The sequence below is a fragment of the Ips typographus genome, linkage group LG11 (assembly GCF_016097725.1).
Source record: "Ips typographus isolate SLU linkage group LG11, UJ_Ityp_2.0, whole genome shotgun sequence".
In the NCBI taxonomy this organism is placed as follows: Eukaryota; Metazoa; Arthropoda; class Insecta; order Coleoptera; family Curculionidae; genus Ips; species Ips typographus.
In genome coordinates this window covers 5,812,216-5,826,283 of record NC_138432.1, presented here as the reverse complement: position 1 = coordinate 5,826,283, position 14,068 = coordinate 5,812,216, and the positions used below count along the sequence as shown (strand labels likewise).

Sequence of the window (14,068 nt, the reverse complement as noted above, 5' to 3'; positions counted from 1 at the left end):
AGATTTAGATAATAACCTGTGAACCCTTACTCTGGTTTGGATACAAATAAAGAAACTCCATTAAGAGAACAACAAAAACGGGAAGGATCATTAAACTTGTAAACAACCTTTGTTTGTCTCAATTTCGTCAAACGATGTAATTAGTAATGGAAGAAGAGACATCTAAGAAAGATTACTCAGTGGATTTTGATATATCGGTCACCATAAATGACGCACTGGAAATTATATTGAACAACTTTGTAATTACCAAACCTTTTTTTGTTTGGGAAACATCAAGAGGACGAAAATGTTATTTATAATTCATCTGACATGGAGAAGGTATTTTGAACGTGATTTTCAGAATTGTAATCCTCAATTAGCTTTCTCTTAGACGAGACAAATGTATGTAAGATTACTCTGTAACGTGGTACTCTCTACTTAATTGGATACTGCAACATATCTAGATCTTTAAACGACAAAGAATTTCTCTACAAGCTTAAAGTTGCCACAAATTCTATCATAGTTTCTTATAGAAGTAATTGTATGACTTGGTACTTTCATTACTTTAAGAAAGTACCTTGATGAATTATTCGAACGCCTATTTTTATAGGGGCCTAAATAGATGAATTTGCAATTTTCCGTATTTAGAGATGACCCAAGGTGATTTTATCCACGAAGAATTTACAAATAACGGTAAATTATAAAGATTTCTTTTTGTCAGTTGTGAATAAATACAATGCTATTTACCAAAATCAAAATTTTTGCGCAAATAAATTCAAAACACAACAAAATATTAACAAATTATCAAGAACCGGTACTTTGACCTCCGGATAAATTTATTCTTTATAGAAATTTTTTTTTAAGTTAAGTTTGATTAAGTTAAAGGAAGAGAAGAAGAACCCACAAATTTGGCTCCATGGGGCTGTAAACACAATTCCTCCAAGAAACACATCTATTTTGTATTTTATACTTTCAGGTCGCTGATAGGTGGGTTTTGACAGTTATGACAGTTGTCACGTGACGCAAGCAACGTATTAAAGTGTGTCTTAAGGTTCCAACTGTCAAATTTAGCTCCATCGAGCAGAAAATACTACTTACATTGTGATTCCTTCAAGAAACACATCTATTTTGCATTTTATACTTTCAGGACACTGATAGGTGGGTTTTGACAGTTATGAAAGCTGTCACGTGACGCAAGCAACGTATTAAAGTGTGTCTTAAGGTCCCAATTGTCAAATTTGACTCCATGGAGCTGTAAACACAACTTACAGGGCAATTAATCAAAGAAACACATCTATTTGACATATTATACTGTCAGGTCATTGATAGGTGGGTTTTGACAGTTATGACAGCTGTCATGTGACGCAAGCAACGTATTAAAGTATAGCCTAAGGTCCCACCTGTCAAATTTAGCTCCCTGGAGCTGCAAAGACTACTTACAGTGTGGTTCTTCCAAGAAACACATCTATTTTGCATTTTATACTTCCAGGACACTGATAGGTGGGTTTTGACAGTTATGACAGCTGTCACGTGACGCAAGCAACGTATTAAAGTGTGTCTTAAGGTCCCAACTGTCAAATTTGGCTCCATGGAGCTGTAAACACAACTTACAGTGCAATTAATCAAAGAAGCACATCTATTTGACGTATTATACTGTCAGGTCATTGATAGGTGGGTTTTGACAATTATGACAGCTGTCATGTGACGCAAGCAACGTATTAAAGTATGTCTTAAGGTCCCACCTGTCAAATTTAGCTCCCTGGAGCTGCAAAGACTACTTACAGTGTGGTTCTTCCAAGAAACACATCTATTTTGCAGTTTATACTTCCAGGACACTGATAGGTGGGTTTTGACAGTTATGACAGTTGTCACGTGACGCAAGCAACGTATTAAAGTGTGTCTTAAGGTCCCAACTGTCAAATTTGGCTCCATGGAGCTGTAAACACAACTTACAGTGCAATTAATCAAAGAAAACATCTATTTGACATATTATACTCAGGTCACTGATAGGTGGGTTTTGACAGTTATGACAGTTGTCACGTGACGCAAGCAACGTATTAAAGTGTGTCTTAAGGTCCCAACTGTCAAATTTGGCTCCATGGAGCTGTAAACACAACTTACAGTGCAATTAATCAAAGAAAACATCTATTTGACATATTATACTCAGGTCATTGATAGGTGGGTTTTGACAGTTATGACAGTTGTCACGTGACGCAAGCAACGTATTAAAGTGTGTCTTAAGGTCCCAACTGTCAAATTTGGCTCCATGGAGCTGTAAACACAACTTACAGTGCAATTAATCAAAGAAAAACATCTATTTGACATATTATACTCAGGTCATTGATAGGTGGGTTTTGACAGTTATGACAGCCGTCATGTGATGCAAGCAACGTATTAAAGTATGTCTTAAGGTCCCACCTGTCAAATTTAGCTTCCTGACAGTTATGACAGTTGTCCCAACTGTCAAATTTGACTCCATAGATCTGTAAACACAACTTCCAGTGCAATACCTCAAATAGGCTACTACATATTTGTAATTTTATAGTTTGAGGTCTCGTGTCAACGGGTTTTGATAGTTATAACAGCTGTAACGTGACGTAAGAACAGTATAAAAGTGTCCCTTAACGTCAAATCTGGCTCCATGCCGCTGTGAAGACTACTGGTTCCTCCATGAAACACATCTACTTGGCATTTTATAATTTCCAAATAGTCCAAATTCCATTGCCTGAATCGTTGTTTTTGATGTGCATTTATTAGGCTTTTCCTTATTATTCTCTTAAATTTCTGTAAAATTCCTTAAATTCTCTGGCTCAAAATAAATTCTGTTAATATTCAATCTCTACTCCTACTAGAAACCAGTACAAAGCTCATCTCACATAATAATAATCTTAACCTAAAAGCATTCTATTCTTTATAATTTTACTCAATTGTTCTTGAACATTTGATTGAAGTTTTATAATTATTTTCACTGTTCAGAGTCGTCTTAGGCAATTCTCGTGTCATCGCCATGTTTTTTGAAATGTGTCTTCCAGCATGGACAAAAAGTTACTCTTTGGTATATTTGGGTTTTGAGTGACTGAGTGGCATTTTCTAAATTCAGCGTATCTGAGTTAACAAACTTCATTTAAAGTGATTTCACATTTTAATTTGACCAGTACTAGACACTCATCAAAGTTTGATCTAGATAATTTCAGCAGATTTACAAAAGGTGTTCTGTTGAAAACAAACGAGAATATTTAAGTAATAATTACTGTTAAAACAAATTTTGGTTAATATCATATTTTGTACACGCTTCTCGTTTATTCCCGCTAAAAGTTTATAGTCACGATATCAATAGTGAGCAAAATCAACAGTGAACTGGAAGCGTAAACTTTGCATCGGCCTCTGGGGCACTGGCGCTTATATCTCTATGAAAACAACAATAGCGTAACGAGATTCCAAAACCAGAAACTGTAACGCGTGCCTTTTATGTGTGTTTAAAAGGTGCGGCCTCATAGATCAAATAAATTAGCGTTGATTCGATTGTTTGGAGATCACGATTTAGATATTAACGTTGGCTGGATTGATCCATCATTGTTCGGAAATTTATGCCGGCAAAACGCGTTATTAACACGGAAAACTGTTTGCGTTCGTCTGGAAAAGACTTCGCGCTGCATAATTACGGAGATGGTGACATTGTACGAAAGGGAATTAATAAAATCGCTTGAATTATCGTCAAACTGCTTGTTTTATAATCCAACTGAACGCCTCGACAATCCGATAATTTACTCTAGAAAATTTTAATTAAACTCTACGTTTGCCCTTCGCTCTTTTAAGGATGATTTTCTTCCATTCCGAGAGCATTTCCAATTTAAGCGATTATTGGAATTAGCTATTTTGAGAGTTTGTTTGTGTGTGTGATGATTTTAGCTTTCAGGGATAAAACCATAAAAATTCAACAACCAAATTGAAAATATCTGCTTGAAAAATCGATGGCATAGTTTAAAGTTGCCTCGAGATATAATCACATTGAAAACCAACCGAGAAGAAATCGTGCGCTTATAATGATTACTTTTACTCGAAAAGAGAGAGGCAGCGATATCAGATAAATGTGCATTCGTTTAAAAGGCGACCACACCCAGTTCCACAATGCATTAAAGTTGATTCAGAAATGAATGCCGCTATTGCTGGGATTGAAAAGTTTTTCCTTTAATGAACGCCCTCATTACGGTATTCTTTTCAAAAAAATTCAAGAAAATCATTTTCTCTGTCTTCCACCCCCGCATAAAATCCAATTACTGTAGGGCTGATAGTGCAACCACCTTCTAGAGGATAAAAATTAGCATATTCCTCGTTGCATGCATAAGAGCGATATATCCGGACTTGTAATTTTAACCTTCTAATCTAAATTGGTTAGCAGTTGCTTACCAAGGTTTTTACGAGGCAATGTTCACCATAAAAAAATGCACCTCCTTACCATAAAAATACCGTCGGACAGTTTTCCTAATTTCCATTTGCATGCTCGAGCCAATAAAAATTAACAAGTTATGACGTTTGCCGGATAGAGTAAACCGCATATGAAACGGCCCATAATATTACAATGCGCTTTCTTTTAATGCCCTTTTTGATTAATTAGTCCACGTTTATGCAAATCATCTAACGTGAGGGATTTTGGCGCATTTTCCTACTTTTTTTTTTATTTTTCCAGTTTAAACGAATGACTCGAAACTGCCTCGTAATGCATAAACCAGACTGGAATAATATGGCTACGATATAGTTTTGAATTATTATTTTTCTGTGGAATCAAAATGGAGGAATAATAAAGTTAGATTCATTTGATTATTTTTTATTTATTACTTCTAGACGACTATATGGTTGAATGTTTGAATGCGGTCACTAAAATCCTAAAAATAACTGAGTTTTGGACAAATCTCGCTTGCTATGCCAAAACAAAATATATGGACATTGTATTTTCAAAGGCTTTTTGTACATGTGGCAACTATGCTTTTTGTGTTTGATAGAGTTAGAAAGAGGACAAATAAAGCTACATTTTGAGCTTTGTACGCTCACTGAACTCCTAAAAATAACCAAGTTGTGAACCAATTTCCTTTGCTATGCCAGAACACCATATGTGGTAACTGAATTTTCAAAGATCTTTAGTACATTTGGCAACTATGCTTTTTGTGTTTGATAGGGTTGGAAAGAGGGCAGAAAAAGCTACATTTTGAGCTTTGTACGCTCACTGAACTCCTAAAAATAACCAAGTTATGAACCAATTTCCCTTGCTATACCAGAACACCATATGTGGTAACTGAATTTTCAAGGATCTTTCGTACATTTGGCAACTATGCTTTTCGTGTTTAGTGTAGTTGGAAAGAGGGTGGAAAAATCTATATTTTGAGCTTCTTTGGCTCACTGAAATCTTAAAAATAGCCGAGTTTTGGTCAAATCTCGCTTGCTATGCCAAAACAATATGTATGGAAACTGTATTTTCAAAGGCTTTATGTACATTTGTCAACTATGGTTTTCGTGTTTGATACAGTTAGAAGGAGAACAGAAAAAGCTACATTTTGAGCATTGTACGCTTACTGAACTCCTAAAAATAACCAAGTTATTAACCAATTTCCCTTGCTATGCCAGAACAGCATATGTGGTAACTGAATTTTCAAGGATCTTTCGTACATTTGGCAACTATGATTTTGATAGGGTTGGAAAGAGGGCAGAAAAAGCTACATTTTGAGCTTTTTTCGCTCACTGAAACCCTAAAAATAACGTAGTTAATATAAGTAAACTAAGTACGTATAGGCCATTATTTTAATTTAACTTAAACTAGCTAATATATCATCCAATTCTTTCGGTAAAAATTTTGAAGCATACAAAAAGATAGGTTAGGTTGCAGAGTAACTAAAATTAACGTTAGGACATTTCTAGTCTAAAATAAAGAAAAAATGATGAAGAAAAAAACATATACCAATCATTTGCAGTCATTTTGAAATCCAAACTGATTAATGATTTTAGAAAATATCTATTAATTTTGATATGTTGATCAACTTGTTTTTGACATCAGTCTCTTCAGATCATTTTGAATCAAGGTTTAGAATATAGTAGCATCTGTGACTTTTAACCATATTCAGTCTATTTCTCAGTCTTTTGTATAAGTTTTGGCCTGTTGTCGATCCTCTATCAAAAGAAGTCTACCTGACCTAAAAGCTATAAGGTTTCTGGTATCGGTTTTGCCCGATCTTAATTGTGTGCACCTTTTCTAGGAAGGGCAGGTGTGTGACTGGTATTCCTTTAAGATTTTTCCTTAACAGATTTATTTTCTGATGTAAAAATGTTCATCATCAAACAGTTCATTCAGCAGTGTTTGTGTATGGTTTGAGCAAACGCTAAAAGAATTAATAACGTGAAACTAGGAACAATAAAACTTTCACTAGGCTAATCCAGTTTTATATGAGAGTGAGCCATAAATATGAGTCGCGAATGTTCGAAAACCCCTTTTCCGAACGAATCCGATTTCGAATTCATGAAGTTTCGCGATTGGGATTTCTTTTATTGGGTATTTCTCTGTTTGACACGGTTTATGGGACTCATACCGTCCAGATTCCTTCGGTGAAATAGGCCTTTAAGTTACAATTTTAGGTCGGGAATGGATTTATCCTGGTTTTTCTGGAATTTTATTAATGTGCCAGAGTGTGATCTGAATATCAGAACTTCCGTAACGTTTTATTTCTGAGATGCGGTTGCCAAGTGAACTCCGTAGGAGCTTTATTAAAATCTTAGCCGTTAAATTAGATCCGAGCCAGCAACTTTACGGCTACTAAAAAGTTTTGGACTTCGTTAAAAGTAACTCGCAATGACGTGGTAATGAAAACTTACGGCATGCCATTGCGCTAGTTTTGCAGTTCTTAGTATAAGCATTCCGCCCGTTCTTGACATCATATTTTTCAGTCAGGACCTAAATTAAAATCCCGTTTTAAACGTAAAGAACTATTTTTCCGTCCCGGAAATAAGCTGCCGAATAATAAAATTTAAAACAAGTCTGGGACGGACGTACTCGTTCCCCCTACAACTTCCAACTTACTTCATGAGATAATGGCATGTTGCTGGGCTTTATGTGACCTCTGAGTATACATATCTACGTTGTATTTTTCATGGGAAATTGTTGTTCGTATATGACAACGGTAATAATATTTTATGGATGCCACTGTCATGACATGTTCAGGTTTTTTTTATTCTAGTCTAGTGGACTTGATAGACCATAATAGATCATTGTTATAGTGCCAGTTTTATTACTACTAGACATTTGTGATGTCACTGGACTTGATGTAAATAAAATGATCTACTTAAACAACCAAATTAACAATTTTCCTATTAGCTTTTGAAAATCTGACAACAAAAGATAAGAAACATTTCTTAAATTAGAAAATTGATGGTCATTTATTAACCACAAAGTATTTAGACAAACGATGAGATTGAAACTTTTGTCCAGGCAGAAAATTGAAATTGGAATACCGATACGTCTTCAGACATCGAATTTTCGTTTCAACTCAATTAATCAGCGTTCTAGTAATACTCTCCACATGCTTTTCTTTTAATGTAAACCCTAAAAATCAATTAAAAATTAAATGCTTGGAAGACGCCCTAAACATTCAAAGTCAAAATTCAACATGTATCCTAGATTTTCCTAAAATTCTCACACACAATCTTTAAAGGCAACTATAAATCTTAGATGGTTCTAGACATTGTTTTAAACATCTAGGATCATATAGGGAAGCTTTTAGGCTGTTTTGAAATCTTTTGAAAGCTTCTATGCTGCTTTAGGAGCATTTGGAAGATTCTAGACACTGTTTTGGAAGCTTTTGGAGTTTCTATAGTGTTTTGGAAGTTTCTGAGTTTTTTAGACTACTTCTGGAGCATTTAGAAGGTTTTTGAACAGTTTAAAGAGCATATTGAAGGTTCTGGACTGCTTTAAGGGCATTTGGAAATTTTATCCGATTCTAGAAATTGTGGGAAAGCTTTTAAACTACTCTAAAATCATACGGAAGCTTTTAGACTGTTTTGAAATCTTTTCAAACGTTCTAGACTAGTTGGAAACCATTTCGAAGCTTCTATGCTGCTTCAGGATCATTTGGAAGCTTCTAGACATTGTTTTGGAAGCTTTTGGAGTGTCTATAATGTTTTGGAACTATTTCAGAAGTATTTGGACAGTTGAAAGAGCATATTGAAGGTTCTGGACTGCTTTAAGGGCATTTGGACATTTTGTCCGGTTCTAGAAATGGTGGGAAAGCTTTTAAACTGCTCTAGAATCATACGGAAGCTTTTAGACTGTTTTGAAATCTTTTCAAACTTTCTAGACTAATTTAAAAGCATTTCCAAGTTTTTATGCTGCTTCAGAAGCATTAGGAAGCTTCTAGACATTGTTTTGGAAGCTTTTGGAGTGTCTATATTATTTTGGAACTATTTCAGAAGTATTTGGACAGTTTAAAGAGCATATCGAAGGTTCTGGACTGCTTTAGACACAACTGGAAATCTTGGACAGTTCTAGAAATTATTGGACGCTTCTAAACTGCTCTAAAATTGCTTTTACACTGTTTTCAAAGCTTCCATAGACTAGTTGAAGTGAATTTGGAAGCTTTTAGACTGTTTTGGAAGGGGTATGACTACTTTGGAAGCATTTTGAACGTGCTCTCGAACTTCTTTGATTGTTAAAATAGAAACGGATCCAGACAGTATTTCTTAGTTACATTTGCGTCAAATTGGCGAAACTGGAAAGGATATTATCATGCAGGAATGTTGTTTCTAGTTAAGTCTATGACTATTTCAAATTTCCAAAATTCTAGGCTAAATTTAATATAAAAAAAATGTGTAGTTTCTTGATTGATAAAAAACAGCTAAAACAGAAGGTAAGTTCATTGATAAATGCTTGTAAAAATTCAAATTATAAATATTTTTTATTCTGTCTAAATCTGAATGTAAGTTTTTGCATTTGTTTCACGAAATGGAATGTAATTGCAATTTGAATCTCTATTAATTGCGTTGCTAAATGATAGCATTTGATTGAATAATGACTTTTTAGCGGTCCACAGTATCAAGTTAAATAATCCGCAATTAATCCAATGACTGATTATAAGTTAATTATATTGAAACTTCATTAGTAATTGAATAAAGAAAAGTGGCGTGGTGCATTCGAAATCGATTGAGTTGAAACGAGTATTGCATACAACGGATATCGCTTTGTCTTGGGCAAAGTGAAACCGTGACAAGCCTGATTGGCCACTATTTGTTGGCAACTCGTGTCCAAGTTGGATTTTTCTTTGCTTTAGCTTGGGTATTGTTACCGTGACTCTTTTGTTCCATTGCCTATCTATTAAGGTAGTTCGCCACGTCTTTGACGAACCAATAGAAACTAGTAAAGCAAAAGCGTACTTCATTAAACAAGCCTCCATTTTCCACATTCTTTGTTTTCCACACACAAAAAACTGAGAGGATATTGTTCAAAGTTTGGCTGATAACCGGTTGGATTTGTCGCATATGTCCCATTTAAACTGAACTAATTGGCTAGGTTAGATAGCACCCCTGTTGTATAAGAAGCAATTTCTGGTTAGTAAATATCAAGATTTTTAAATTTTAACGATTTAACGAGTCCCCAGTTCAATTAAAAGACAGTTTTGGATGTTGAAAGGGCTTTTTCTATTGCTAACGAGGTAGCTTTGATATCGCGATCACGTTGAGTAGCTACTTTCAGTAAATTGGCTACGAGTGCAGCGTACTTTTTTAATAAGCATAAACCAATTTGATTTTTGGAGTTTTCTTTCGTATATTTTTCTAACCGTGTTTTCTTCAGGCTTCTGGAAATACAGAATAAGAGTTTATTTCATTTTCACTTTCACCTTCGTGCACGCCTCATCACGTCAAATCCAATATGTTTCCTTGTCAAGCACTTAAAAAGTTGTGAAATGTTTTTTGCTACCAACTTTTCCCATAATTTCCTTCCCCAACTTGCCAAAATGTGTTTTTTCAGTAGGGAAACATTAAAAATCTCAATCGGTTCTTCTATGGCTTGTTTAGTCTCCAAGCCAATTAGTTGCTTTAATTGCCACACTTTTCCATGTTACTGTTTAATTTACGTGCCAGATAAAACGCAAAGGGCCAACTATTAAAGTTTAAATCCTAACCCAGGGTCCGGTCCCTTGACCGAACCTTTAGATCCAATAACCCTTCCATAATCTTTGCTTATTTATAGCTTTTACACCCTCGTCTATATCCTATAAATGTTATCACTAATTCTGTTAATTTACTGAATTAAGGCTGAGATTGTAGTGGCACTTTATTGACCTGCTGTTATTGTTTACAGGAATAAGCAGTGAAGAAGACGCCTTAGATGCCAAAGAAGGAGTCAATGTAACGTTGGAATGTCGTTTTCCACCTCTATCAATGGAATCACTGTCATATTACTGGATCAGACAGTCGAAGACAGGTCACGATAATGCAGCAATTGGGAATACACCATTTGATCCCAACTACAAGTAAGGAAAATCATTCATTTTTATTGTTTTCAATGAGATTTCCTCGAAAAATTTACGTTAACACATTAGTATATTTGTATTACCACAGTTTGGTGTGAAGTTAAATCTGAAAAACTGAATTTTACCTATGTACTTAAAATGATTTGCTAATTTTTAAGTATTTATTATTTAGAGATAGATATGGTGTAGGTTTTAAACACGTTTTGACAGTTTTGACGTTAGTGACAGTTGTCACGTGGTTCCAGAATTCAATTTAGCTTAACGGTCACGTGACAACTGTCAAAATAACTGTTACGGAACTCAGAAACACTCTTTTAATCGAATAATGCAAGAAAATTGTTCCAAACTGTAATTTTTGCAGGCTTTGAACACAGTTTGACAGTTTTGACATTAGTGACAGTTATCACGTGGTTCTAGAACACCATTTATCGAGACGGTCACGTGACAATTGTTAAAATGACTATCACGGAACTCAAAATGCCGCTTCGCTTTGAATAGTGCAAGAAAATTGTTTCAAACCGTAATTTCTGCAGGTTTTGTACACAGTTTGGCAGTTTTGACGTTAGTGACACTTGTCCCGTGGTTCTAGAAAACTATCTAGGTAGACGGTCACGTGACAACTGTTAAAATAACGGTCACGGATCTAAGAAACCAAATTCGCTTCGAATAGTGCAAGAAAATTGTTCTAAACTGTAATTTTTGCAGGTTTTGAATACACTTTGACCGTTTTGACGTTATTGACAGTTGTCACGTGATTCCAGAATTCAATTTAGCTTAACGGTCACGTGACAACTGTCAAAATAACTATTACGGAACTCAGAAACACTCTTTTCCTCGAATAATGCAAGAAAATTGTTTTAAACCGTAATTTTTGCAGGCTTTGAACACAGTTTGAGAGTTTTGACATTAGTGACAGTTGTCGCGTGGTTCTAGAACACCATTTATGTAGACGGTCACGTGACAACTGTTAAAATTACTATCACGGAACTCAAAATGCCGCTTCGCTTTGAATAATGCAAGAAAATTGTTTCAAACCGTAATTTTTGCAGGTTTTGTACACAGTTTGGCAGTTTTGACGTTAGTGGCCTATTGTCCCGTGGTTCTAGAAAACTATTTAGCTAGACGGTCACGTGACAACTGTTAAAATAACGGTCACGGATCTAAGAAACCAAGTTCGCTTCGAATAGTGCAAGAAAATTGTTCCAAACTATAATTTTTGCAGGCTTTGAACACAGTTTGACTGTTTTGACATTAGTGACAGTTGTCACGTGGTTCTAGAACACCATTTATCTAGACGGTCACGTGACAACTGTTAAAATTACTATCACGGAACTCAAAATGCCGCTTCGCTTTGAATAGTGCAAGAAAATTGTTTCAAACCGTAATTTTTGCAGGTTTTGTACACAGTTTGGCAGTTTTGACGTTAGTGACACTTGTCCCGTGGTTCTAGAAAACTATTTAGCTAGACGGTCACGTGACAACTGTTAAAATAACGGTCACGGATCTAAGAAACCAAATTTGCTTCGAATAGTGCAAGAAAATTGTTTCAAACTTTAATTTTTGCACGTTTTGGACACTGTTTGACAGTTTTGACGTTAGTGACTGTTGTCACGTGGTTCTAAAACACTATTTAGCTAGGCAGTCACGTGACCACTGTCAAATTAATATCATATATATCAGAAACGCGTCTTGTTTTGAAAACTGTGTTAAACTGTAATTCTTGCAAAATTTTAACAATTTTTACAATTGATTATGTAACTTTTTGTTAAGACTTAACAAAATCAATTCACTGACCTTTAATGGTTAAACTTTCGGTTTCTGTTCAGTGAAAACAAAACCGAAACACAGCTTTCCTATAGTTCTAGTAGCTAACTAGTTTACTACGTCCTATTCCTTAGGGTGGAGATTTTCCATTAAAGTCATTTGTGTGGTATAGACAAAAGTTAACTCCAGAGAGGCGGCAGAAATCGGGACATAGGTCGTCCGGTCCGGGTCAGTTTTAGTGAATAATTTACCCTTAAAGGCCCCCAACCCTTCGAAATTAGCCGAAGTCAATTAGGGACTGCAGATTCCATACTAAACCGTCAATTTTCATTTTTTTTTGCTACCTTCTTGTGACAAGAAACAATACCTGAAAAAAATATCAATTAATTTTACCTTCCTGGGTCGTTATATTCTGGAGCACGTATCCCGGAGGTAAAAATTCCTTTTTTATCAAAGAGCCTAGGATTCGCTCGGTTCAGTGTCAGCGCACTCTTCTATCCTATTAATTATTTTTTCCGTACATTATTATGTAGACTGTGTTGACGTACGTGAAAAACCTCTCTATATGTTTCTTTGTGCAGTTTTAAATAAAGCAAAAATCCCCGCTTTGAAGTTGTCTGCATCCGTGAAACGAAACCAGGCGAGTCCATTCTAGCATTTAAAGCAATTAGGGACACGTAGCGAAAAGTTACAAGTGTAGAAAAATGTTCCTTTTGTAGCAACTGATTGCTTTTGACGGGTCAAGCAACAAGCATTAAAAGCAAATCAATTTCCAACTAGAAAACTACCATTAATTTAACATAGAACCAACAGATTAAACTGGACAAATTTGGAGCATCCGCCAGGAGCAAGCAGCATCCAGAAACTAAATTCCCAAAACAAGCAATCTAAAGTTCGACTTTTAATTAAACAGTTTCCAGTTAATTAGCTCGGGACTACATAAAATCACGCCCTAAAAGCCTCGTTTTCGGCTAAGTAGTGGTGTTAAGCCTAAACCTTTTAACGCAGATCGTAAACAGGCTTTCCTTTCTTTAATGAATACCTCTAAAAGGAAGATCTGTACAAAGTGATGTTAAAAAAATTATTTTTATAAGAAATATCTTAAAATTTTGTTAATTAAAGTATTATGTTTTTAGTACTTAATACAGTGGTGAGAAGACTGCTTCTAACTTCCATAATAACAGAGATATACTATAATTTTACCGATAACAGGTCACCCTCCGAAAATTACAGTTGTATTTCCCTATTTCTCTTTCTTCTTTTTACTTATTTGGTAGAAAGTTTTTTATCTAACAAATTGAAATACTTACTAACCTAACCTAACTAATTTGTAATTATGTGTTAATCCATCCAAACCTTATTTGTTAAATGTAATTGGAGCCAAACAAAATTTGATGTAATGTAGTGACGTTTGTCCCTTAATGCCAAGTCTACCTTGCATACAAACAAAAAGCAATATAATGACCTGTGTATCTACAAATCCGTCAATCTCCGTTAGATAATAGAGGAATAGCGGGCATTGTTGATCCATTATCCAGCTTCTCCAGTTAATTAGCATCCTGGGCTTGATAGCAATTAAGATTTAGCCTTGTTTTTGATTATTTATGACCGCAAAATTCGGCGTGGATTTACGGAACTTCCCCTGTGAGGCACTGGCTAATTTATTTTAATAATCTGTTAAAACAAACCTTTTTTGCTACTAATTTTCGTTCCCACGCCAATAACAATGGCGGAAGACAGATCAATTTTACGACAAGATCATTTGTATTCAATCCCTTAACTTCGAAACGTCCTGTCGTTGATATTCCTTAAAACAA

At 35.2% G+C, this 14,068-nt stretch overlaps 1 protein-coding gene across 3 annotated transcripts in view; it reads left to right on the top strand.

The window, feature by feature from the left end:
• The window catches only part of LOC145735071 (contactin-2-like), a 117,682-nt gene that overhangs the window by 80,808 nt on the left and 22,806 nt on the right, over positions 1–14,068 (top strand). For all 3 annotated transcript variants that reach the window (XM_081988786.1, XM_081988785.1, XM_081988787.1), the window contains exon 2: positions 10,316–10,487. In XM_081988786.1, coding sequence (XP_081844912.1) covers positions 10,316–10,487 — 172 coding nt within the window. The remainder of the gene's footprint in view (positions 1–10,315; positions 10,488–14,068) is intronic.